General features: G+C 39.6%; 1 protein-coding gene across 1 annotated transcript in view; it reads right to left on the bottom strand.

Moving 5' to 3' along the window:
* Positions 1-26107, bottom strand: part of LOC115379103 (cadherin-7-like) — an 89154-nt gene that overhangs the window by 49987 nt on the left and 13060 nt on the right. Inside the window, exon 3 of the mRNA XM_030079793.1 lies at positions 1078-1372. Coding sequence (XP_029935653.1) covers positions 1078-1372 — 295 coding nt within the window. The remainder of the gene's footprint in view (positions 1-1077; positions 1373-26107) is intronic.

Here is a 26107-nt window from a genome sequence, read left to right as displayed (position 1 = left end):
ATGGCCTCTGGATGTTGCTGTAACTAATCTGCATTTACTTGCTTTCTGAGCTCAAGCAGGACCCATTCAAAACCTTGGAGGAAGTTTTGACCACCGTGCAGCAAGAAGCAGCCGGTTAAAGATGGGTTCTGATGCAATGTCTTCCTCCAGGAGCATATACAAAACAGATATATGTGGAAAATACACACTCAAAAGTTTGACTTCATTGTTGAATTCCACTTTGAACATTACAGAAATGGGAAACTAAGTCCATCTTTCCACCCATTCTCTGCATCCTTTCCTTATGCATGCAAAACCCTCCAATACACCTCATTCTCTTAATTCCAAAGCCATATGAGTATGATTTAGACCGCAACACTAGTTTGACCATAATAATTTAATTAAAAGCAATTTGAGGATGCTCCACAATTAGGTAAACAAGCTAAACACCACAAAATTTACTTAAGTGAATTACTACAGCAAAAATATAGCTAGAGTTATTTCAAATGTTGCCAAGTATATTATTCAATTAATCTCCCAAGAGTGTTTGCCAATTCAATATTTGGGCACCATCATCCTACACAAAACTGAACTGAATGTATCCAAAAGTATAACCTCTGCAGAAAGAGATGAAATGGAGAACAATTCAACCATTGTACCAGCAGGAAGGGGAAAAAACAAACAAACAAAATCAAAACTTTTGAATAGATCTATGCCCAGGTAAAGGGATTCCCAACATCTAAGTAGTCCAAGTTGGAATAGGAATTGCTCCAATGTCAGTGTAGGTCCCATGCAACTTTACACAGTCTCAATGTGACCCTATGTGATTAGTAACTCTTTAGTCTTACAAAATGAACATGCTAGATTCAAATTAATATTGCAAACTTCACAATTTCCCCGATGACCTAAAGAGTGGAAGAGATGAAGACAAATTCAGTGAGATGGAAAATTATCAAGTGCAGATGTGAGAGCGGTGGGTATGTTAGGGAAAAGTGATAGTAAGAGAGAAAGATGATGAATATATTGAGAAAGGAAGGAGATGGACAGAAACAGAAAAAAAAGGATCAGATTGTGGGGTTAGATGCAAGACAGGCTTACCTAGGGGTGACATCTCTGGTACGCCCGCCAAGTATGGTCCATCCAGAAATTTTGGCTCGTTATCGTTGATGTCCTGGACCTTGACCACAAACTCAGACTTGGGCTCTACAGGTAAATTGGTGAGCCGGTCTACAGCTTGAGCTTGGAGGGTGTAGTAGGCCTGCGCCTCCCTGTCGAGGCGCTTCGTGGCGTGGATGTCTCCTGTGTTCTCGTCGATGGTGAAGATGGATGTGGCGCCCTCTCCAGATAAGACGTACTTCACCTTGCCATCTCCTTTGTCGACATCTGAGTGTAGCTGGGAGGGAAATAGATCATATCGTTGTGAAAGACGTCAACAGAGAAGAGCATTCCTTCTCCCCTACTTGAGACCTCATATATTTGCCATATCTGCCCAAACAGTTGTGGTGTCAGGTCTGGACACTATTCTGCTCACAGCAAGAGGGATGAACCAGAACTTAAAGGAAACTTTTAGGCTTAAAATCATTTAAAAAGTGTCATTTTGTTGGTGGAGGAGATGATGTGTTTGGTCATGTCTGTGTGTCTGTCCCCAGCTAATCTTGCAAACTACCTGGCATATCAGCCTAAAATATTTTGTGCAGAGTTATGACTGTATGATGAAGAACCTCATGCTGTTGCAGTGACTGAAAACAACTGAGCCTATCAGCCTAATATTTATCCAACTGTGGCCTTGTTCGCTCTGGGATGTGTGTTTGTGTTTTTTGAGCGAGTTTATAAAATACACTGCTGATGAAGACAATCAACAGAACACCGAGCAGACACATGGGAGAAAAACACTGTAAAAAGTGTCAGAGGCTGATGTAATCTGTCAACAAGCGTATTACATTTGAATCATACAGCAATTTATTTTGTAATCTGAAATCTATTTGACAGCACAATTGCTGAGTCTCCTGAGTTTTGCTCAATACACAGGGTAGCCTGTAGTCCAGAAAAGGGGGAGATCTGCGTTCTACTGAGGGTGATCTTCTGGTTTGATATTAAATCGTTGTTATTCCATGGCTAACTAGCCAGAAGTTAATCCACAGATATCACTGGGAGATATTCTCAGCACAGTTACAGTGGCATGTAAACGAGGGGAAAAAGTAATTAAGAAAACAAGTGTTAGCTGTCAGGTTTCAATGTAAAGACCCAAAAATAAATGAGCAAGGGCTTCTTTGTTGACTCACTGTTGTTACACAAACATTCAGGGATAAATTCAATAAAGAAGATCTGTCTTCCAGTGAGATCCACTGTAGCTGCAGCTGTTGACTATGTGCATGTGGTAAGTTCATGAACGGAAAAAGAGCATAATCACTAAAAAGGCATCACAAGCGCAATGCAAGTCACCTATCCCCATTTTTGAACAAGGTTAAGGTGGAATTCCCCTTTAAGGACGAATATTTGTGTCTAAAATAGCAGCAAGTTTATGCTGCCAAAGAAGGCTGGACTCCCCATGGATTAGATTATTTGCTTCTCTCATCCCTTTGGTATCCTTTGGTATAAGGCATCATAGACTTGTCGAGTTGGTAAACATGAGCATGCTGAGTGCAGTTTGCTGACGACACCTTGTATGATTTCTGGGTATTGAAGCTCAAATATTTCAAAGTTACCTCTTGCTATCATTTGGGGAAACCAAATTTATGCATTTTTTTTCTATACCAAATGAGCTTACTGGCTACTGAAGATGAATACCAAGAGCCCATGTCAGCCCAGCCCTCACCTCCCCTGCTCTGTATTTAGTAATTAGTTATTTATTAGGTAATTTATTCAATTTCTTAGTCTTTCTGGCAGTCAAAAAATGTACTGGCACAAGTTTCAGTGTTGATCCACTTTGTTAATATTAACTGAGGCAATCACAGTCATAATCAAACGCAACAGGGTCATACAAACATATTAAAGCATTTAAAATCTATAAAATCTAAGACAGCTGTACAAAGATATTAATTGCTAGTGGGTCAAATAAATAGTCTGGTCTAGCCTGGTCAAATGAACATCAGAAAATGCAAACAAATTATTAAGCAAATGAAACAGCATAGGCCCAAAAACAGCTCTAAATTCACAGTCTTTTCAGTTTTTCCCTGAGATTTTTTTTCCTCTTGCATGCTCTTATTTTCAACAGGTGCAATGCCACTGAAAAACTATAGAATCACTATTTATAATTAGGAATACTATGGTCACCTGCTGAGCATAGCATTCCTTATTAAGACAATATAGCCTTTTGCTGTTTCAACACCTACAGGTATAGGAACCCTGCAGTGTGTCTGTTTGTGCTCTGACCGTGACCACATGTTGTGATTTGTCACAATAGGCTATATTTTATCTGTTTTACTGTGGTACGGCAATACACACTGACCGGCTTTAAAAGAAAAAGAGAACAGAAAAAAAAAAAAAGGAAAACTAAATGACTGCTCGCCACAAAGTTCTCAGTCGACCGCAGGGGGTCTGTGATAGATGATTTAAATTGTTGACTTTCAGGAGGCAGCCCTGCAGCCCTAGTCAAATCCCACATGATGCCAAACCTGACTGATGGCCACACCTGCCATCCTTCCCTGTCTGGCACCAGCACTGGACCCAAATAGTGGTAGAGCTCAAACCTGTATCTTTTTCAGCTGAAACAGTTTGGGCTCCCACTATGCTAATGGGGTTTAGTTACTGGGATGGTCTTAAAAAAAAAAAAAAAAAAAGCTCATATTTTAACGTGTTGTTATAATGTACCATACAGATGGATATACAGCCTGACAAACAAATAAGAGGAAAATCTTCCACTGAACCTTTGCTGTCACCGCAAGAACTCCACTTATATGACAGAGTCTTAGCCTAGAAAGTGCAAATCACAAGTTAAAAGTGGGTTTTGAAGTTGACTCTAAGACCTGTGCTCAAAGTGTGACTCCTGAAAAGAATCCTTGAACAACCCTGAAGAGAGAAAGAACACTTGAAGCTCTCTGGGCCCTTCACGTCACCATGACAGTTTAACAGCTCCGAATGTTCCCATTTAAGGTCACAGCTTTCTGATGGCCGTCCATCACATCAATGTGCTGCATAATTGGAGTGATCACAAAAACCGCCATGCAACTGATGGGAAGGTTCTCATTTACAGTATGTCATCATGTTTTAGACAGATGAGACATAAAAAAAAAACATTTCCAAACTATTATTGATTCACAAAAGTAAATACTTCTGTCTCAAAGGTAGAAATTTTAACTCCTTACCCAGCATAATATTTTCAAAATCGCTGCCACTGGTGCAATTACAACAAAATTTGGATGGACACATTTTGGTCACCATTATAGTTTCCCCACTTGAAAATGGACTTACAGATAACTTGTATGGTTCCAATTTCAACACAAAAAGCTAATTCTGATGCTATTTCTGAGTTATTTTAACCAGAAAGTCCAAGGTTGGGGTTCCTTTACTATATGTGATGGTATACGTGTGTGTGTGTGTGTAGGGTGTATGGCTGTCTGTGCATCAGATGTATGGGTCATAGGTATGTATGCAAAAGCTATTGGGGAATATAATGCGCAGGAACAACAATATCACACAGCCTTGATGCATTTAATGTAGTGTAAAAGCAATAAAAGGGATTTCAAAACGCCAGCGGTCCAGTTTTTGTTTGGAAACTGCTCTATAGATAAACTGCTGTTTTGTCAGAGCAGGACTTTTTCCAGTTGTATAATATGCTGTTAAGATTGGTTAACAGTCAGGGATGTAAAGAAACATTCAGCTCACAGTTCATACAAAATATTCGGTTTACAGTTCAATATCTCCACATAATCATTATGTTTTGCCTGAGTCTATTTTGCTGCCTACTCCAGTTCAGCTAGGGCTGATGACCCGAACTAAAACTTGCTAGCCTTGTGCTCTCTACTGTTCAAACAAAGTGACAAAGAAAATACCGGTCTGAATGTCATTTCTTAGATTTTATGTTATTTTATTTTTTTTATTTTTGCAGCTGAGTCTGAACTACATGATGCATTTAGTCAAATTTATGTGTTGTCAAACCCTATGTTACCAACTTCTGGTACATCCCTATTAATATCCTTAACTCTAAACCAAGGCTGACAGAAATAGTACAACTGCTCTGACTGACAGTTTTTCCCTGTGCAGAAAATGTTTACCAAGGAAATAAGCATGCACAAATGTTTGAACAAGATTTTTTTTTCCCTGTCTTGAATGCGTGCACAGAAGGGATAAATGAGTCTGTGAGCATTATATTCTCTGCTATACACTTAAATACTGGTCTCTATTGATGGCCATTGTGTGGAGCGTTGACAAAGCGTATTATAAGCCATTTATTTTTGTACTTGTGAAACACTTTTTCCATTGTATCTGCAAATGTCAACAACCCATCATGGGATAAATACCAATGTTATTTCAATTTCCAAGTCAATGCAGCAGGGGTGGGGAATGATTGCCACGATATTGTGTTGGATTGTGTCTAAGCAGTATGTATTGAACAGAGACTACAACACCAGAGGTCTTTTATTAATTGAATCCATCAGTCGGTTGATGAATGCCAAGTTGGGCGCATAATGATTGCATCGGTTGCATCCTCATGCCTCTGCATGCATATGCTGCCACTCTTAAGGAGCTCTCCATGTTTATTCACCATCTCCTGCTGTCAGGAGCAAACTTGAGGTAAATTGTCAGCGAGAGTGAAAGTCAACATTTAATCTTGAGCAAGCCATCCGTGGCAGTTTGTTTCCGGTAAATACCATGGACAGGAAGGACAAAGCTGGCAGTCGACAAAACATGCAAGGCAGGGTCAGGGGTCGAGCGCACTATGTAGTCTTTTCACTGAACTGTTTGGCTTACACCATTCCCTGCTCTCTGCCTGGCAGAGGAGGGACACACTACAGTGAAGCAACTTTCTTCCCATATTTCATTTCCAAATCTAATCAACACCAAGGACTACATAAAATATGTATGGCTTGGCAGGGCTTATTAAAAGTATACCCTAGTCAAATACTTTTTTCTCTCATTAATCTAACCCATTTTAAAACCGTCACTGCTCATTTTCAGGTGGTATTTGAAGTTTCTGGTCTTATTACTTTTACAGAGCACCATAGTTGCTTCTCTTGCAAAAATGTAAATACTCTTCTATAATTCTTTTCTCTGCTTCCCTTGAGGTGAGAAGAACACAGCGTGCAGCACAGCGTCGCACAGCAGTGTGTCTTAAAGGCACACCCAGGGTATGAGAAGGGGTGTGGTATCTGAGCATAAACCCTTCTGAAATCAATGCTGACACTTATCATCACTTTGTATGCAGACAGTTCTCCGGGGACCAGCCTGTTAGCTTTGTGTTTGCTTGTTTACCTTGTAGCAAGAGAAAAAGCAGCAAAACTATATGAGTAAAAAGCATAAAAAAACCCATCACATGCCTACTAATACAGGCTTGTCCTATCACAGTAACTACCACACAATTTTTCAAATGGGTCTTGTGTGTGAATTCTCATTTTCGCCATTCTGTGCAACGTGGAAAATCGTATTGGAAAGTGTGTAATTCTATTCTGTGCCTCTTTACATCCATTTTGGCTTGGCTCTGTTCAACACTGAAAGTAGAAAAATACTAGAGGCCTCAAATGAAATAAAGAAAATGAAAGAAAAAGAATACAAAAAAGACATGAACCCCAAGACACATGTTTCAAGCTTTGTATTTTCCTCTCTCTTGAAAAGAATATATATTTATATATATATGAAGAAAAAAAAATCTATTCAATGGACTGTGCACAGTCCAACTTGGATACCAAAGTCCATACCTACAGGCAACCTGTGAGCAATACTGGATCCACAACCCCCAAACAGCCTCTACTGCTGCTCAAGAGCCCTTAATCAACAATCGCCTTCGAGATATTTCACAGTGCAGTTCGAACAGACGAGCGTAATGGAGTTTCCACTGGGATGATAGCATGTATCACAAACATCCCCAAAAATAAAATCTAAAGGAAAGAGGCCTGTGCACTCTGACACTGTTTCCTGTTTTCGATGTAAGAGAAACCCACACGGAATAATCCTCTTCACAGGGTAAAAAAAAAAAAAAACAATAACGCTATATATAAATATATTCTGTATGCATTATATAAATGCATATATTGCATACAAAGCGTTCATTTGACAGTCAGTGCCTAAGGATATCAGTGGAAATTCATAGACTGCCCAACTTGTAGCATAAAACATACATGAAGGAACGACAGCACAGGCGGGGAAGACAGGTCATTCTGCTACAAAAAAAAAGAGCTAAAAACGTAGTCAGGGCCTTCAGTGCAGCTGCCACAGACATCAGCGGCCGATATGCTTGGCTTTTCATCTATTCACTTGGCCATGTTCTGGTGAGTAGCCCTGGTGCTCTGCTCGGCGCGCCTGCCTCTCCTCTTTCATTTCAAATTGGGAGGTGTGGGATTAGTGACCACCATCCTGTCTCATTTGCTATGCAGAGCAACAGTCGCGCTCACTCCACCATATTATGCGGCGTGTGTGTGCGCGGATGCATGGGAGCCTATGCACTCTGTGAAATGCAACACTGCGCCTATGCGTGCACACACACACACACACACACACACACACACACACACACACACACGCCCTGCTTACATGGCAAGCAAATGAGCGCAGCTTTCTTTAGGTGGAATTATAACACCGTGTTAAATTAAGTTAATGCTTCAGGAAAATGACCTGTGACGAGGCAGATCCCGGAGAGGGTTTAAAGGCATAATGAGTATAAAACACATTTATATAAACCACATCCCACAATTGGTGAAGCAAATTAGAAGATTTACTGTAACATGGATGTTTCCAGTGAAGTGCACTTTGTCTCCAGCTATTCCACAAAGCCTATTACACTGTATTGTTTGCTGACTGGTTTGCTCCTAATCACCCTATTTCAATATAATGACTGCAAGACAGATAATGTGTCAAATATTTAAAAAAATAACAAAGACAGACAGATATGAGACGCAGGTAGACAGGGATATTTTCTTTTATAGCTTTACTGCAATGCGCGTCTAATGTCAATATGTCATTTGTGTATTTCAGAACACATTCCGGAGAAACCTGTCATTACCGGAGACAAGTGCGGTATTCTGGGACTCGAAGCATTATGCTAATCAGTTTCTGTTATGACTACACTGAGGAGCGAATTATGGTAGCAGATCATTTGCAACAAGTGATGATTTCAAAGTCAATAATTGAGTGGTGCGCGTCAGTTTTATGCTGTTCATGTTGTGCAGTAATGTATACAGTGCAAACAAAACCTCTTAGTAAGTCTCATACCTCAGCCTTAAAATGTTGTTTTTCTTACAAGAAGGGAAAAAAAAATATGTCGGTTATAAGAATTATAATAATCCATTCATAATTAAAATAATCCATCTTGTTTCCAAGGTTTCAGGAGTTTTTTTTTCTTTTTTTTTTTTCTTTTTTTTCTGGGAATAAATATAAAAATGTTGAAGCATGGCAGCATAAGTTGATGAGTATCAATAGCACCGAGATAGTATCAAGAAAATGACACTTGCTTCAAGAAATGAGAGGAAACACGTTGACTAGCACTAGAAACAAGTCGGACTTTCCCACTCTCGTGTCAGATTTTTTTTTTTTTTTCACTTGTCTAGAAACTTATATTTTAACACTGAATACGGAACTCAACGACTTATTAAGGTGGATATTTTTGACACTGCTACATCTCTGATTCACCGTTCACAAAAAGCTGAATATGTCCACCATATTCCACATCATGCAGCGTTGACATTTTTAATTTTATTTTTCATTTACACTCTCACTTTACGCCACACTGTAGTGCTATAGTGTGCTGTATACATAGAGACAGAGCAGTAAACACAAGAGAAACAACTCAAATTTCAAACACTCACAGCATGCTGTGTTTTGTAATTCATTGCACTGAATTAAGTAAGGAGAAATTCTATTTTCTGCTCTGAATAAGCCAATCCAAATTGAGTTAAAAGGCAGTTTAGTAGACCGGTGAGTCGATGCGAATAGTGTACCGTGTGTATAATGGCTTGACAGTCGGTACAAAGCATGTGGAGATGGCTCTTTTTAGAGGATAAATAGGAAAATACAGTACATAGAGGCAGCTTTGGCGGGGATAAGGCAAGGTTCACTGCTCTCTCTCTCTCTCTCTCGCACGGCTGCTGTTCACACGAGCGAATCGGCTTTCAATCAAAGTCAGAAATGATTTTCAGAATTCTGATTGCCATTTATACACTTTGTCTCCATCAGACAGCTCCTCATACCTGCAGCTGCCTTGGCTGTGTCATACAGTAATACCGCAGGGATGCAGCCCCCTTGCCATTATGGAGAAAATGAATGTGAAAAACCACAACAATAGGCTTTAATATTTTCAGTCGAAATTGCTAATGCAGAAAAAAAAATGCTTGTATGCTTGCGTGCGTGTGTAAAGGGATATTTATAGCCCGTCGCCTGTTATGTGAGCTGTACTTTCCCCTTGCATTTAACATGAGGTCTTACCAGGTTTGTATTAGCTTTGCTCATTATGGGTTGTCACTATGTGTCTGCACCAATGTCAGCAAAACAAAGTCTTGTGGAGTTACAGTACAAAGCCAAAAACAACAACAACAACAACAACAACAACAACAACAACAACAACAACAGCAGCAGCAGCAGCAACACAACTCTATTTCAACAAGTCTCATAATCAGCTTTAAAATCCTGCTTTTCTTAAAACAAGTGCAAATCTCTGCCAGTGGGGTGACATATTTCCATCTGTTTTCGCTGCAGTTTCACTTTTTTCATGATTTTTTTCTGGGAACAGGTACAAATATGCTGAAACAAGGCAGAAAAAGGCAGTCCACTGGTATAAAAAAAAAATGACACTTGATTCATGCAAATTCTGGAAACATGTTGATTACCATTGGAAACAAGTGAGGTTTTCTCATCCCGCTGGCATATTTTCATCCTTGTTTTATTAAAAACAAGACTCTAACAGAATGCAATATTAAATGACTTGTTACGATGGAGATGTTTTGCAGTGCAATAAAGGGATTCCGATTCTGATTTGCTTTTTTAAAATTTCAAATGCATAATTTTATGGTCTTAATACTTATTTTTATTGAATTCCTCACTGAATTTTGAACAAAGACAAAAGGATAACACAATTCACACCGGAGCTTGCGTTTCCTCGTGGGCAGAATATGATATTAGCTGGAGAGGTATTGCATTCACATGAATGTGAAATTGCAGCCCTGATTGAAACATGAGTCTTAGTCAAAGGATGAGACAAGGGGTTCATGGTTTTCTCAATATGATGATGATTTGTCCGCTATGCCGTGCTTTTCTGTCTTAACTACAGTTTAACCTGCGGTCATGAGGGGTAATGCCTGTACATAAGTGCAGGTGTAATATGCAATGAAAGCTTCTTGTATGCCACATATGGAAATAAAGGTCCTCTCTCACAGTACACTTTTTCACTCTGAAGTGTCTGTCAATGAGCTGTCAGTTCTCAGCTGTGTGCACTTGCACATGAAAAAAAGGTCGTCGCAACGATTGAATCTAAGGAGTCTGTTTGTGAGAAAAGAGCTTTGATTCCCTCCCCCATAATACTTTGAAAGGGATGCCTATTCCTGTCTTCCATTTGTGTGCATCTCCATGATGAGGGCAGCTGCATGCCACGCACACACACACGCTCCTGCACACACAAAATAAAAAGTGAAAGCTGATTGCTAGCTTGATTACTTTCATTGATGTGGATGACAAATCGGCATGGTGGCAAGGCTGGCAAACCAGAAAAGGTAGGGGAGCACCAGATTGAAAGGCTTGGGAGGCACTCCTGCATGTCTTTAATTAACATGTGTGTCAAGGATGACTCCAAAAAGAGTCTGATTGTGCCAGAACTGAAATATGTACATTTTTTTTAATCAGGTCTAATTTGAATTGTATTTCAAAGTTCATGTTGGGCTGCAGATCAACAAAATAGTGTCAGTGTGATATATATTTATGCTGTGAGGCAAAAATAGTCGGTCATGTGTTCTTGTGTGTTTGTGTGAGTGTGTGTATGTGTGTGTGTGTGTGCACTTTCTTTGAAAGATAAATGATCCATTCAATGGCCAAATGCAAATATGGGGAATTTAGGTCTTTAGACTCCCCTCAGGGACAAAAAGAAACTCAAAATGAAACACTTACTTTTGCCATTCCTTATGTTCACCTGCTCACTGCACTTATTTATGTATTTATGTATTTATTTATTTTATTTTATTTTATGTTATTTTTTTCCACTTTAATTGCTGGGTCTGGTCAATATAACAAATAATTAAGAGGCTCAGTATAAGGCAATAATACAAAATGACAAGACAGTGGAGAATTAAAATGATAAATTAAAATTATGGTACCTGGGTACTAATTAACTTGAGGTCCTGGTTGGCATACAGATTGTACTTTTAAGGCTTGTATCAGGCATAATTTGACAAAAAAAAAAAAAAAAAAAAAAAAAAAAACAAGACATAGTTTATCATTAGTATTTTTTACTGTTCACAAAATGGACACTCAATGATTTTGAAATTAGTAGTTTGTGCACAAACATAAATAACGTGAAAAATGAAAAGAAATTTAACCAAAACATTTCAAGTTATGCCTCAATGGCAATTTGCCTGTAATTCTTGTTGCCTTCAAACGGCCCTGTCTCACATTATGAGTAACACTGAAGCCTGTCGAAGCTCAGAAAGCACATCGAGTCCTTTTCAAAGTCCAGGATTCAGTGATTCATCCAAGGTGCCGTGTGCATTCGCTTATTAAATGATTCTGAATGAAATTTGGACTGGCAGTGATTTTTGACACTTTTGAAATTTGACTCTAAATGAGCGGTTCACTCGCACAACGCTGCCTTTTATAGGAAATGGTGACTTGGCCAAGTTTTTTTTTTTTTTTTGGGAACAATTTAAAATGAAGCACACACTTTGTTTCCGTAATGATCGGCTGCCACTATCAGGAAAAGGTACTCATGCCCAACTGTCAAAAAAAAAAAAAAAAAAAATTAGAATAAAAAAGTAGCAGAAAATATCAGCAGAGTCACTGAGCTCCCTGCTCGCTCAGAACAATAACCACAACCAGCTCTTTTTTTTTTTTTTTTTTTTTTTTGCCATTTTGTGCATTTTCATTGTGGTTGCTGTTGCTGTCATAAACCTTCGGCTGCCTACGTACGGCGAAGCCCGGCCTCCTCTTCCTCACGATTAGTCAACCAACAAAAAACAGCGGTCCACATTGTGTGGTCTCCTCTAAAGAGTTGAACTGCTCTCAACTTTAGAAAGCGCTCTCCTCTGCCAAAAAAGATGCCAGGCCCTTCCAAAGTGGCTGCTTTCCATCTGTCTTGCAGCCGCTCCCCATTGGCTTTAATGTAAAAAAAAAAAAAAAAAAAAAAAAGCTCTGGCACTTTGAAAAGAGCAGAATAGTGAGAACACACCCCACGACTGTTCTCTGGAGGACAAAATGAAACCAGTATTTTTTCCATAGAGGATACGTACCAGCAATAAGGCCACTATGCACTCACACACATACATTTTCAACCCAGATAAGATTAAATAATCACCGGTTTTCAAGACAGCATAATAGTATAATAATAATTTCCCCTCTACTTCTGTGGAACGGTCTCTATGCAATAAAATCGGCTGAAGAAATGCAGGTCGTGTTTTTTTTTTTTTTTTTTTTTTTTTTTTTCAGTGGAACACAGTCAAGTATCTAGTAACTTCAAACAGCTGAGAAATATGAAATATGAAAACCTGCGTGTTTTTTGAGTTTTTGCGTCAACAAACAATCTCCCCTGACAGACTTAGAACATACTGCAGACAAATTGCCGTTATGTTCCAGATCCTCACCGCTCATGTTATGGTTTATCTGTTCCCATTAATATAAAGGCAAGGTTACAGTACCTCCATAACAAATACCTCAAGTGAAAGAAGAGAAACAATGCAAATCACACACACACACACACTCATCACCACTTCAGCTCCTCTATTCCCTTCTCATCCTAAAGTGTTTTTGATGAACATTATTTCCACATAATTAACGTATTTATGAATGGAACACAGGGAAATACAATCGCTTATGTTTTGTTTATACTTTTTCTTTTTTTTTTAAGTGCTCTCTACATCAAACAGGTTTAGCCAGTAGAGCTTGACACACATTATTCTGATTAAAAACCCTGTTCATTGAAGGGTGCTCTTATTTCTAGGCACATTCAAGTGACCACTTGACGAAGATGGTATCAGTAATTCCTCCTCCAGCTTCAGTCACCTAACATGCACACATTAAGGTGACTAACAAAAAAAAAAAAAAAAAAAAACAGGAGAATGAACAGTGCAAATATTGAGCATGCAAATCAAAACTTTAATTATGGTTTTATTACAACATCACATGCAATTCACACACACACAAAAAAAAAGAAGAGCGAGGGACTTGCACCACTAAACCGCGTAAGACTCTAAAGCTCTATTGAGATGGGATTAGTTTGCACGGGGGGAAGAGGGGTAATTACCGGAGGGTCTCCGCTACTCGAGTCCCGTCCGAATTCCCCATCTCAGTGACTTTTACGGACCGCGCGCTCCCGGGTCAGTAAAAATGCCGGCGTCTTTTACCTGGCAAACGCTCTGTAAAAATAACTCCAGTTAATACAAATCCTGTGCGAATCCTCATAAAATATCGCACCACTTCTAACTTTTTACTGTTTAATATTAAAATGACAGTGGAGGAGGAACTTGTGGAGCTTCTTCTCAGCCCAAGTTCATAAATATGATCCAGCTGTCGATAAATCTAGGCCATCAAAAGATGCTCATAAATCGATCAACTTGTCAGATTGTCAGAGCATATTTTCATTTCCTCTAGCAGGCAATAGGCTCATTATTTTCATACTTGGCAACAGGAGGACTATGGCTAAAAAGTTTCTCCATATCTGTATAAATTGCTGTAATTGTTTTATTAATGCATATATTATACTGTGTAACTAATGGAATAACAGTAACCACATAACATATCTGTTTTTACTGAGATTTATCCTGTCTGAAGACGCCATATGCATTACAGAGGTTGTGTGATAATTACTACTTTACAGACATTAGCCCTGTTCGCATGGGACTAGTGTTACCTGGAGACCTCAAAAAATTTGTATTAATTGGAGACGTCATCTGTGATCTTAATCCTGTGCGAACTGGCCATATTCGTACTTTGTAATTAATAATTTTAGTCCCTGTGCAAAGTGACATCTCAGTAATTTGGGGACGTAATTATCATTGTTTAGCTTTAGTTTTTTACTTTTCCCTGCATCATTTTTCTGCCAATTTCCCGATCGAGAATAACGGAGCCTGCGGTGGAAATTACAAATGAAAGTTCTGGGTGCAAATTTGGGTGGAAATTCAAATTCGGACACCCATTCGGAGAAAGAGCGAGGGCGAGCCCATCAGAGGAGCGAAATCTCGAAAGACGCCGAGATGGAGGCCATATGCGGCAGCATGCAGCAAGGGACATTTTTCTCATCTTTCTAACAGGCTCACTACAAATGCCTTCAGTGATGTGGAGCACCTTAATTTTCAATCACATCCTGGAGGAAAATGCCAGTAAATTGAAGTAAAGAACAGATTTTGCTTATCCCGTGCAAAACTCAGAGATGGGGGGGGGGGGGGGGGGGGGGGGGGTTCTACATCACGAGGTCCCCAGGTAACACTCGTCCCGTGCAAATGGGGCCTGAAAACGCATCCTGTGCCTCACTGTGTAGAGCGCGTACCATGTAATATTAAGGCTATAAGCCACAGTGGCCCAGACCCTTGTGTGCATGTCATCCTGTCTCTCTCTCCCTCTCTGTCGTTCCTGTCTCTCTCCACCATGACTGTCTAAAATAAAGCTTATCCTGTCCAAATCAAGACTGTTTATGTTAACACAGCAAAGTGTGTAAAGCCAACTGCCTGCATTCACTTGGCTCAAAAAGACATTAAGGGGATCCTTGTGCTATCTACCCACTCAGAGTTAAGTCTGCATAAAGTCACCACTTCTGAGACACGCAAGAAATAACAAATGAGTGCCACTGCGAAGAAGGTGAAGAGGTGAAAAACTCAGCCCAGTTTCACGAAACTTTGTGAATTGCAAATAACATACACTCCACACGAAAAGTGAAATGATAATAATAATAATAAAAAAAAAGAAGATTTATGTGGTGGAGACAAGAGTTGCAACACAGTGGGAAGGAAGGGTTTGGAGGTTGAGTGCATAGGCGTCAAAGGGTGACCTATAAATATATATAGCACATGTATGATTTTTTTTTAACTGCGACCCCCACATAAACAATGCATACTGTTTTCCCACCCCTGTCGTTGGCGACAAGAGGCCCTTACTTTCTGCATTACTGACTTGAGCTTTTAGGTCATTTCTTGTGAGTCTACAGCTCAACTTTGTACAACTGTGCTGCTTTCAACACACTCCTCCCAAGTACCTACTTCTGGCCTTAAAAAAAATCATGATAAATGTCCTTTCTGAAAACAGGAAACTCACAGCACAGTCAAATTCATCTTGAAATTGTCCGTCCAAAAAAGCGGTTACAGACCGTGCTCCCTAACAGGTTTTATTTAGCATTTCCGACTTGTAAATTTCAGAGCTGCTCGCGGTGTCAACTTGAGAAAAATGGATGTTCTTTTCTGAAGTCAAGAGTTTCTCGGACACAGACAGCACCATGTTTAAATTCCTACTTTCACTTATAGAATAAGAGTTACTGACAAAAAGTGATGTACGAGCAAAGACTGACAGTTACAGTGGAGCCGACAGGGGAGAAAAATAATGGCAGTAAATGAGAGACAGACTTGGAGCCCGGTGATTCTCGTTGGTTTTATGTTAGTTTCTCTTTTCTCCTACAAAATTTAGTGCAGATTTGCTCGTGTAGTGACTCAAAATGCCTCTCATCTGTTGCTTTAATGCATGCTGATGCCAAAATTTTGCTTACATTTAATCATAGCCAAAGCTGTTGTACTTGCCTAAACCTTGCTGTTAGCTAACCCAGGAGATCTCAACCTTTCTAATGCTGTGGATGTTCAAATTGGCTTTCATTGAGCTGCAGAGCCTCATTTGAAGTGATTTTACTGATACAAAAAGACATTTTGGTCGGTAAGTATTAAACGATTGAGTGATTGAGATTGTCATACTAGAGCACTGATAAATAGATTCAACACGGTGAGAGTAAAAACATTATTTACTCATTTATTTATCGCATTCTAACAGTTTCTATCGAATTAAAGTCAACTGAAATTAAACCATTCCTCATTTTGCCCCTCGAGGAACCCCGTGTGTCCCACTTTGAGAAACAGTGCACGTGCCTGTTCACCAGGCAATGCCGTGAAACGCTGTGTCCAATCTGTGCTATTGTCACACAATCTTTTTTTGTAGTGGGGGAACATAATCTTCCCACAATTCCTGTCCACAAAACGTAATCTGCATTTGTGGAGATTGTGCTAATTTCACATCTTTTTGAGATTGTGTTGGGATAAAAAAAAAAAAAATCCCTGTGGGAAAGGATTTTGTAAAAACTTCAATACGAGTGCTGGCTATACTACCACAATACTACAATATTACTATACGATAAAGTAGAGACACTACTAAAGTAATAGTAGGGAGACAATTGGGCTTCACTCGCTTTGGGAGCATGCAAAATCACCGCCTCAGTCTCTTGTGAGAAGCTCATGCTCCTTGCTTAGTTGACATGGCCGTTTGTGGAGTTGCTGTTTGTGATTGGAATGAAAAATCAGTGTTCATTAGCGCCGGCACGCGGAGTGGAAAAGGCAGGAGTCCTCGACACGGAGAAGACAAGGACTCTTCAGTGGCGGGATGAGGAGCGAAAGGGCAGGACTCCTCAGTGGTGGGGAATAAATACTACCGTCACCGGTGGGAAACGCTCCATTTGTTTAATGTGCCATTTTCCGAAGTGAAACCCTTGTAATCCTACAGGCATGGCAACCTCACCATGTATGCCACCCCTCTGGAATTTGATCAGAGCTAAAACTGTTTACCAATGTTTGGGGCCTGACATTTATTGAAAGTGGCCTTTAGTAAAAGTCATAGCTAAGGCGTGTGGAGGTTTTCTGATGAGGCTGTGAAGTTTCCTCGTCTTCGGGGCCGCTAAGACACACTGTGGTGGCGGGTTAATAAAGCAATTTATCAGTCCCATCAGCTGAGAGACAGGCGGCCTCAGAAGGCACAACTTTAAAACACTTAAAGGAAAATTCCTCTCTCACTCACACACTCTTGCGCCATTGTAAACCATCAATCTGTGTACAGTGCATTTCAGAATTATTTTGTGATGAATTGTTGCAATTTACTTTTTTTTTTTTTTTTGGGTGTATATCCACTTTCTCTCAACTTGCCCCATCTACTTCTGCTTCAGTTACTGAGTCCCTAAATTTCTCAAAATGCGTTTTGACATCTGCAAAAAAAAAAAAAAAGATGTGCCTAAGCTTACAACATTCAGCTGTTTTTTTTTTTTTTTTTTTGGAGGTGGAGAGCAGCAGCAGTAGTTATGGTGGTAGCTATATTCTGAGCAAGGGATGGAGTTTGCTAAAAACACAATCTGTTTTTTTGGAGGAGCTTATTCTGAATCGCTGCCTCTTCTACAATGCATTTATTCTTGTACGACTATTGATTGCTGAATGTTGCTCCAAAATGGTGAGTCAAGAGAAACACTCTCTCTTATTTTGAGGGACTTGACATTTACAGTTCATGTTAGCAATCTTTGAGAGTTTTTCTGCTGTTAAACACTATTGTATCTGCACTCAAAATATTGCAACATGACATCTCAATCTCTGTGTCTGGCCGTATATCTGCAGGAATAAGGAAAACGCCACACAAAACAGGCCTAAAAATGCAGCTACATTGCCAACAGCTTTATTTTCATGATACATTAGGCAATATCCTCTCCGGGGTGTGCCCAAATTATTTTTGCAATTTTCAACACCTATAATACCAAGCAATCATTCCAGCTTTACTGTTATTATCGCCTTTATCAAATTAAAATCATAGTTTTGACAAGCAAGTAGTCATTTCTCTTGCTTGGAGAGTTTACATCAGTGGGAAACAAGCAAGCATATCATTCATGAAGTGGGTCATTTGTGGATTTTGGAGAGGTCTGCGCCACTGCGCCTCTGTCATAGCGTGCTTTGCTTTTGCTAAGACCTGCTTTTGGCTGGCGAAGGTAAAGGTGAGAATTAATACCAAAGTGACACCAAAATTGCACAGTGCCACTTATTTGCATAAGAAACACTGCCAGCAGTGCCACTCCACTCATCACAGTGTTGCCAACTTCAGTTTTGACCATGAAGATCACAAAACAGTGAAAATGGCAAAAAAAAAAAAAAAGTTTTAACGCCAGATGAAATTGCTACTCAGAACTGAAATGCAACTCGCCAGTGTTAAGCCTCATTGGTGCCTAATACTGTTTTAATATCAGCACAAAAATAGAGCCCTTACAAAACCAGATAAATGTCATTCCTGAAAAATCTGGTGGCAAAAGAAGGAAGGTCATAGGGTCACTGAAACTTAACCTCTGACAGACAGATTGCCGTATAGGCCCATGCTTCTAGGCAGCCCCCCCCCCCCCCCCCAAAAAAAAAAAAAAAATGAGTGTTGTATGTAATGCCTCACATAACATATTTCCTGAATCCAAAATTCAAAATTTTGTCACAGAAGCCAACATCACCAAAGCATTAGCCCATTAATGTGACATTCTGATTGATATTATCTAGACAAAACACATTGTTTATAGAAATAACTACAAATATTTTTTTTTTTTGTAGTTATTTTGTAGTTTTTTGTAGTTTTTTGTAGTTAGCCAACCTCCACAGGGTGAAAAATTTCACCTACATTGTGTATGCTCAGTATCAGACCCAGTATGAATGTCAGAAATTCATAAAAACTGAGAAACCAGAGGCGCTTTTTAGCTTTTTCTCTCGAGCATGCAGTAACCCCAGACCACGGTTTGCATAAGCCAACTGTACATGTTGATATTTGTCTGGTGAATGTGCTTTAATGAAGTGTAGAATATTTTAATCCTCTCATAACTACTGGCAGGCAGGAGACTGTATTCTGCAATTACTGACGGAGGGTAATGTAAAAAGCATCTGATCATTTATGTGGAAAAAAAGAGACAAAGGCCTCCTCAGCCTGCCGCTTACAGTCAGCACTTGCTAATGCGTATACACAGCAATCCTCATACATGTAATGCATTATTCCGTCTCTTCTCCATAAGAAACATACAACAACCTTATAGAAAAGAACTGAAAATCAATTCCATAGTGTGACATGCACTACCTATTTCAGCCAATATTCAATAGATATTGCTATTGTTGTCACCCCTACAGCTGGCCTTCACGCATTCTTTGCAGCTGTTTCGAGAAATCCGACTTGCAAAATAGCAAGTAATTCTCCGTAGAATGTTTTCTACAAACACATGAGTCAAAGTAGGTCTCGATATGGAATCACAATCGTGATATGCAAGGATTTCTTTTTTTCACGAGTGAAGACAGCCACCGGTAGATGTTAGTGGATAGTGGTGACCTCCATCAGACGTTAGGGACATATCTTCAGTTGTGTGCCTTAGCGTCAACAGGTGTTTTGGCTTTTTATTCACAAGACACCCTCTTCTAAGGCAGGCCCGCCACAGGCTGATCACACCCGGGTGTATGGTCCCTAACATCTTGGGGCCCAGTTGGGATCTTTCCTCCTGATCCAGAGCCATTGGCTGCGGCGTTCTGAAGTCTGTGATGTCTCTTTCATGGTCTGGCACGGGGCTTGTCCGTGGATTCCCAGCTCTCTGAGCAGCCTGATGGTGGATGTTGAAATAAAACCCCTGCAGCCAACCTCCACAGGGCAAACCATTGCTTTCCATCCTCTCTATTCTGCCTCAAATTCCATCTCTTCCTCTAATTTGCTTCGTCAACAGCATCCTCCCTGGGTAGTGTTAACTCCACAAGGTAGACGGCGTGCAGGGTGTTGGAACGGAGTACCAGGTCTGATCATAGGGTGGTGGTGACAATGTGGGATAGGGCTATAAGCCGCTGACCTACATCCATCAGTGTTTCCCAGTCCCGGGCTTGCTCTAGGTGACCACTCCCGGTCAGGGGAGGAGGTCCTCGCTGTCCCTGTTCCCCTTCTCAGACAAAAGGCATCCTTAGAAGTGCGCTTGATGTGTTGGAGGGCAAGGCATTGCTCATAGCTCTTTCTTTTAGTTGTTGTTGCCAGGCGTTTGAGTAATTGGTTGTGTCTCCACGTATACCTGCCTTGGGAGAGGCTCACTTTACAACCAGTGTGTCTGAGGGTAGTTGGAGTTGAGCATAGTGGGCAGGACGGATCTTCACTCAGGAGGTTTTCGGGTGAGGGAAGGATGTTGTAGTGTTGCTCTGAGCAGGAAGCTGATTCAACCTTTTCTCCATGCTGCTCTCCCATTTCATCCACTGACCCTGTTTAGCCTGAGTCACAGCCTTAGCACATCTTGCTGCCTCCACGTGATGGCAGACTTCCAGGATAATAAATGATGAAATGAATGCTCAATCCCCTATTGAACTGAATGGTAAGGTAGGGTGTAATGTCAAACAAAACTCAAAATTTTAAAGAAATATTGCTAAAAATACTTAATGTGTAATTTTGTGCATTTTCAAATAAAAGTGTTGGTGTTATCATCAGTTTAATAATAATAATAATAATAATAATAATAATAATAATAAACTTTATTTATTTAGCACTTTTCATACAGAATGCAGCTCAAAGTGCTTGACATAAAAAGAATAAAAATAAGATATGTATACATATATATATATATATATACACATACATACACTCTGATAGATAAAAACAACAAATAACAAATAAATAATAAATAATTGAGGACATCAACAGCAGGAATAAAAGGGGAAAAACGAGAAAAATAAGAGGTAGTGTGTTACATTAAAACATAGGAAACGCAGCTAAAAATCAGACATGAATAAGAATACAAATGCCTTAAAATTGATTAAAATGTTGTGTAAAAGTCATACTATAAAAAGGCATGGTTAAAAAGATACGTTTTTAGGCGTTGTTTAAAGATTTCAGGAGAGACTGCCTCTCTAATGTCTTTGGGTAAGGTGTTCCAGAGTTTTGGTGCGTAATTTAGACAGCATTATGTGTGTTACTATATCTCATACAGTGACTATATCTAATATTATCACAGTATGATTCCTCTGAAAAATGGTAAAGAAGAATATTAAATTATCACTTAGCTCTAAGTCTTTTTTTTTTCCTTCTTTCTAACAAAGATCTATCCACATCACACAGTTTCTGAGGTAAAAGACTCATTGTTCAATTTGCCTTAAATTTTGACTCAAAAGTTTTAGCTGTGGACAAAACGTCTGCACATCCAGAGCTGGACCACATCTTCCCCGCTGTGCGCGCTTGTCAACTGTCATTCCGTTTGAAAGGTGAACCATTTTTCAACTCACCACGCAGTGAAGTACAAGATGTGTTGTGAGTTTACTTGAAAAATTTGACACATTGCTCTGTTGGACTTTGACGAGAGTGGAATGATTCTTGTATCAATGCCAAATTTTTCGCTGTAGGGCTATTGAAAGGTATTCATTAGTAATTTTGGTAAACTCTAGCTGCAGTCCTAGTAAATAATGCATCCCCAGTTTCATTATATAACCTATTTATCCGATAGTAAATGGAAAAAATCACTGTCACAATAAATCAAACACATAAAATATGTTGGGCTTACATAAAATCCAGAGTGACAAATACATGCTATCACAGTTGGACTGCAAAAATTGTTCCAGTAAACGTGATCTTCCACTTAATTACTTGTAGGCCTTGGTGAGCTCTTCATTACAAGAGAACTGTTTACACATTCCAGCTGAAGAAACAGGTCTTTACCTTCACCCGGAATTCTTGTTATTTTCATGGAAAGCGCTTTGTGCAAAAACCACATGCCATAACAGACAACAATGTCCACAGCCCACCCCTGACACTGAAGTATATAATACGAATCCTGAACCCTCTGACTCCAGCCTCCATTTAGTTCTTTGGGGGGGGAGAACTATATAAAAAGCACACCTGGAATATACAATGTTACTGAAGCCTAGCGCCTGTGAAACAGAAAAGAAAACATGAGGATAATGCCATCTCTTTCACACTGCCAACTGTGCTGCTACGATCCAAAGGGATTATAAACAACTCAAACAAGCAGTACTACTTCAAACAATAAAATACCTTATTAAACCCCAACATGAGAGGGCCTTTGGGAAGGAAGACTTTTGATGTGTACACAATCCCTCCAGTAGTGAATATATTTAGTCTTGCCCAAGAAAAAGAGCAAATCACTCTCCTGACTTCATTCTTCATTCTGAGGGATATCGGGAGCCGAACTCAATAACAACCTTAGATCATAGCCCAATCCATTTCTGAATCATCCCATAGTCTTTGCATAGCCTTAGCCCCTTGGCATAATTTAATACTGTCAGACTATGAACTCATCTCCTCCATAGAAAATGAATGGGCTTGGTTCCAAGAACAGGATATCTGCACAGAAATCTCTCCAACTTCTTTGGAGCCCTGCATTCAACCGAATTTAGGCTGTGTCAAAGTAATATCCACTGGCAGAGGAATGAAAAGGAATGAATTTTGGTCTGAACGCAAAGAAAAATAATTGGTCTTACACCTGTAGTTTGTATTAAACACTGACTGTAACCAATTGTCACCTTTAGGCTGAAGTTCTTAGGTTCACTATTTGCAGCTGAGATAGCTTATTAAAACGAGAAAGCGGTGGAAAAAGCCACCACAATGTGCTGTCCACAAAAACATTTTCTTGTGGAAAGTGGATATGTACGTCTTAATATCTCTCCCATCTTAGTGAGAGAATATTTTTAAGATTAAGTTTAGTTCAGTTAAATTCAATAGGCTAAACAAATTTTAAAAAAAGGAGCGAGAAAAGAAAGGACAAAGAGACAGGACAATCATTTTTTACACCACATTTACTTAAATAATGTGATTTTTCAGATCATGTATCATTAGATGCTTATATGGGAAAAGACAAAATGGGTTTTGTGGTTAGTCATGGCCATGCTCATATTTTATGTGAATAACATGAATTTTCTTTCACAAGCCCACACAACAGTAAACATATTGCCGAACATTTTCTGCACAACATACATTCTGCTTCTCCCTGTTGTCCCTGAGATTGAATGAGTGCTTTAGGGGATAAAAAAAGAAAAGCAAATGAATTGATTCAGCCACAAGCTCTTTCCAATGCCGTTACTGTGGTATATTTCCATGAATTAGCCTTGGGCTCAAACAGTCCTGATCCTGACTAGATCAAACTTAGCCACAGTATCCAAACTCAGTTATCTGGAGTCAGTAATCAGGGTGGCAGGTTTTCTTCTCAGTGGAGCATCCCATTTCTGAATCAAGCAATTATGTTGGTTGAGCTATGTCTATTTCTCATATGAGCAGAGTGAGCACTTAAGGTCACTGCTTGCATTCAGATTAATTACCAAAGCAGTTAGTCGTAGGACGTGTGCTTTGAATGAAATACAATTACACAAAATGATACACCCTAGTTTCCTTGGCCTGCACTGAAACCAGCTTTCATCATTCACAAAAACAATCTGCATGTGTGCTCTAAAGGCCACATAATAAAATTGCCATATCTATATATCTATATCTGTATGTATCTATATATCTATTTATGTATATGTATATGTATTTTTTTTTTTTTTTTTTTTTTTGAAGCTCCAAGACAGAATAAGCACCCAAGAAACACTGAGCAATTTCTGTCCCGTCAACTGTGAAAAATCTGTGTGTTCCAGTGCCAAATGATTGATAGTGGGGCCTGTGATTAACAGCTAGAATTATAATAGCTGGAATTAAAAGCTGGAATCTTACATTCTATGATACAATTAGAGTGACTCTGTGTATGGAAATAAAAAAAAAAGACCACACATAATGAATTCCACATAATGTTTCAAACATGGGATAGGAAGATAAAAATCTTAATTAACCAACTCTTTCACACAATTCAAAATGCAGTGTGGGAAATTCATCGCACCCGGTGCACTAGTCCCTCTGTATCTGTTGCCATTCAAAAAGGAAAACAAAGTAAACATTACCTCGGCGTTCTCCTGCTGCACACAATAAACTGGTGACAGTATGTTGGGCCGCGGCCAACATGCTCTCCATGTGATAAACTACACCTTGGAGTGCAAAGGTACAGAGGGACTATAGTGGATCACCTACATTAGTCTAGTGACTGGCTCATACAATACCCCTAATTGCATCGTATTACTATGCCCAGTATCTTTTCCATGTTTCCACAGAGGAATGAGCTATTGCACGTCTAATTTACTAGCCACAAAACATAAGCTGAGAAAACAATAAAACAGAAAAAGTTCAACGTGAGGACCTGACCACATTACTAAGTGGCCGCAAACTTTGACACGACCGATGCTATGAATCTTTCGTAGGTGAGGCAACAAGGCTTAATTCACAAATAAGGGAAGCACAGGATTATTCGAAGGAGGTGGCTGAATTATTCTTGGATGGGGGCAACAGTGAATATAAGCTTCTGGTAAACAGAGCTATGTCCTTTGTGATACATACAGATGAATAAGAATGATGGGCAAAAATTTGCATGCCGCACTAATCAAGTGCTCTCAGTGCTGCTCAAAATGAGGTTGTGGGTGTGTTTGATACGGCTTCAGGGTGTAAGCAAGGTAAGACAGCGATAGCAATAGCCTCTCTACCGCATGTAGGTCATTTTGCCTCCCAACGGAAATATAGCCTGTTTTAGGATTAGGGGCTATGATTCATTATGGCTGAATTTAATTACAGTAAGAGGTGGCCAATGCGTCCCTGGTTTTACATATGAGGGTCCCCCTTATCCGCTGGATGGCAAATGTCTGGAGGAAAATGTGGGGGTTGGTGAGGCAAAAAAAAAAAAAAAAAAAAGTGGTGTATGTGTTTGTGTGTGTATGTGTGTGTGGGGGGAGCTTCAGGCTGACCAGAGCTGCAATTCAACCACTGCTTTAGATCGCCAAAAATGTCTGTCAGAGTGATTTTTGATTGAGTTTTGATTAAAGTAAAAACTGAACGGGGTCCTATAAGCAGCAGGCAACGTTTTGAGTTAATATCTCACAACGCGCTCGATGCAGCGAGCAGCACTCTTAGTGCGTGTGGAGCAGGGAAATAATAAAGACAGCAAAGCTCCATGAGCCTGAAATGTTCCTTTAAGGAAACATTTGTAGTGCCTCAAGCCTCCAATCTAGCGGTGTATCAGGCGCTATAAAAACCTGATACACCTAGATCAAACTGCTTTTATTACAAACTAAATCCATGTGAAATGCAATTAGTCCCGTCCAAGAAAAATGACCACCGTTCGATAATGCTTCATTACATTTTGATAAAAATGCACCAAAGTGGGTGAGTCCATTGCGTCTGTATAGATGCCATAACTTTCTCTCCTGTGCCTTTCCGACCCTGTCTCTGTGCGTTCCATCTTGCTGTCTAAATAAAGTTATACAAAATCGCTAAAGGTGAATGGGCGGCCTACTCTCCTTTAAAGCTTTTTTTCTTTCTTTTATTTTTTTTTTTTTGGTTGAGAAGAACAAATGGCAGAAATTTCATCGATCACTTCCAAATACATGTGCTGTGCAGCCGAGTTGTGCAGGTTTACATTATTCATTGAGATGGAAAGAAATGCTTGATGCCGCGGTTACAGCCTGCAAAAAGTCTCCAGGCCAAACCTGTTAACCATTTTGCAGCGGAACAATGCAGAGATCTAAAAACTTTGGTGTTATTCGTAGTAAGTCTATACGCTCAGCATAGTCTTAGGAGCCCTCCTGAATTATTCAAGATCTGACCTGTTGGGGGTGTCTAACAGTCGATACATCAGCACTTCAGTAAACTTCAACAACCCACATCCAGATAAAAAAAAAAACACACACAAAAAAGGAGATAAAAGCAACACACAGACTCTAACAATTTCGCAACTCCCCATAGAGCTCCATACTTAAGTGAGCTAAAACAT

Source organism: Myripristis murdjan, chromosome 20 (assembly GCF_902150065.1).
Source record: "Myripristis murdjan chromosome 20, fMyrMur1.1, whole genome shotgun sequence".
In the NCBI taxonomy this organism is placed as follows: Eukaryota; Metazoa; Chordata; class Actinopteri; order Holocentriformes; family Holocentridae; genus Myripristis; species Myripristis murdjan.
Note: the sequence above shows the minus strand (reverse complement) of the source record. Positions and strands in the feature narration are given on the sequence as shown.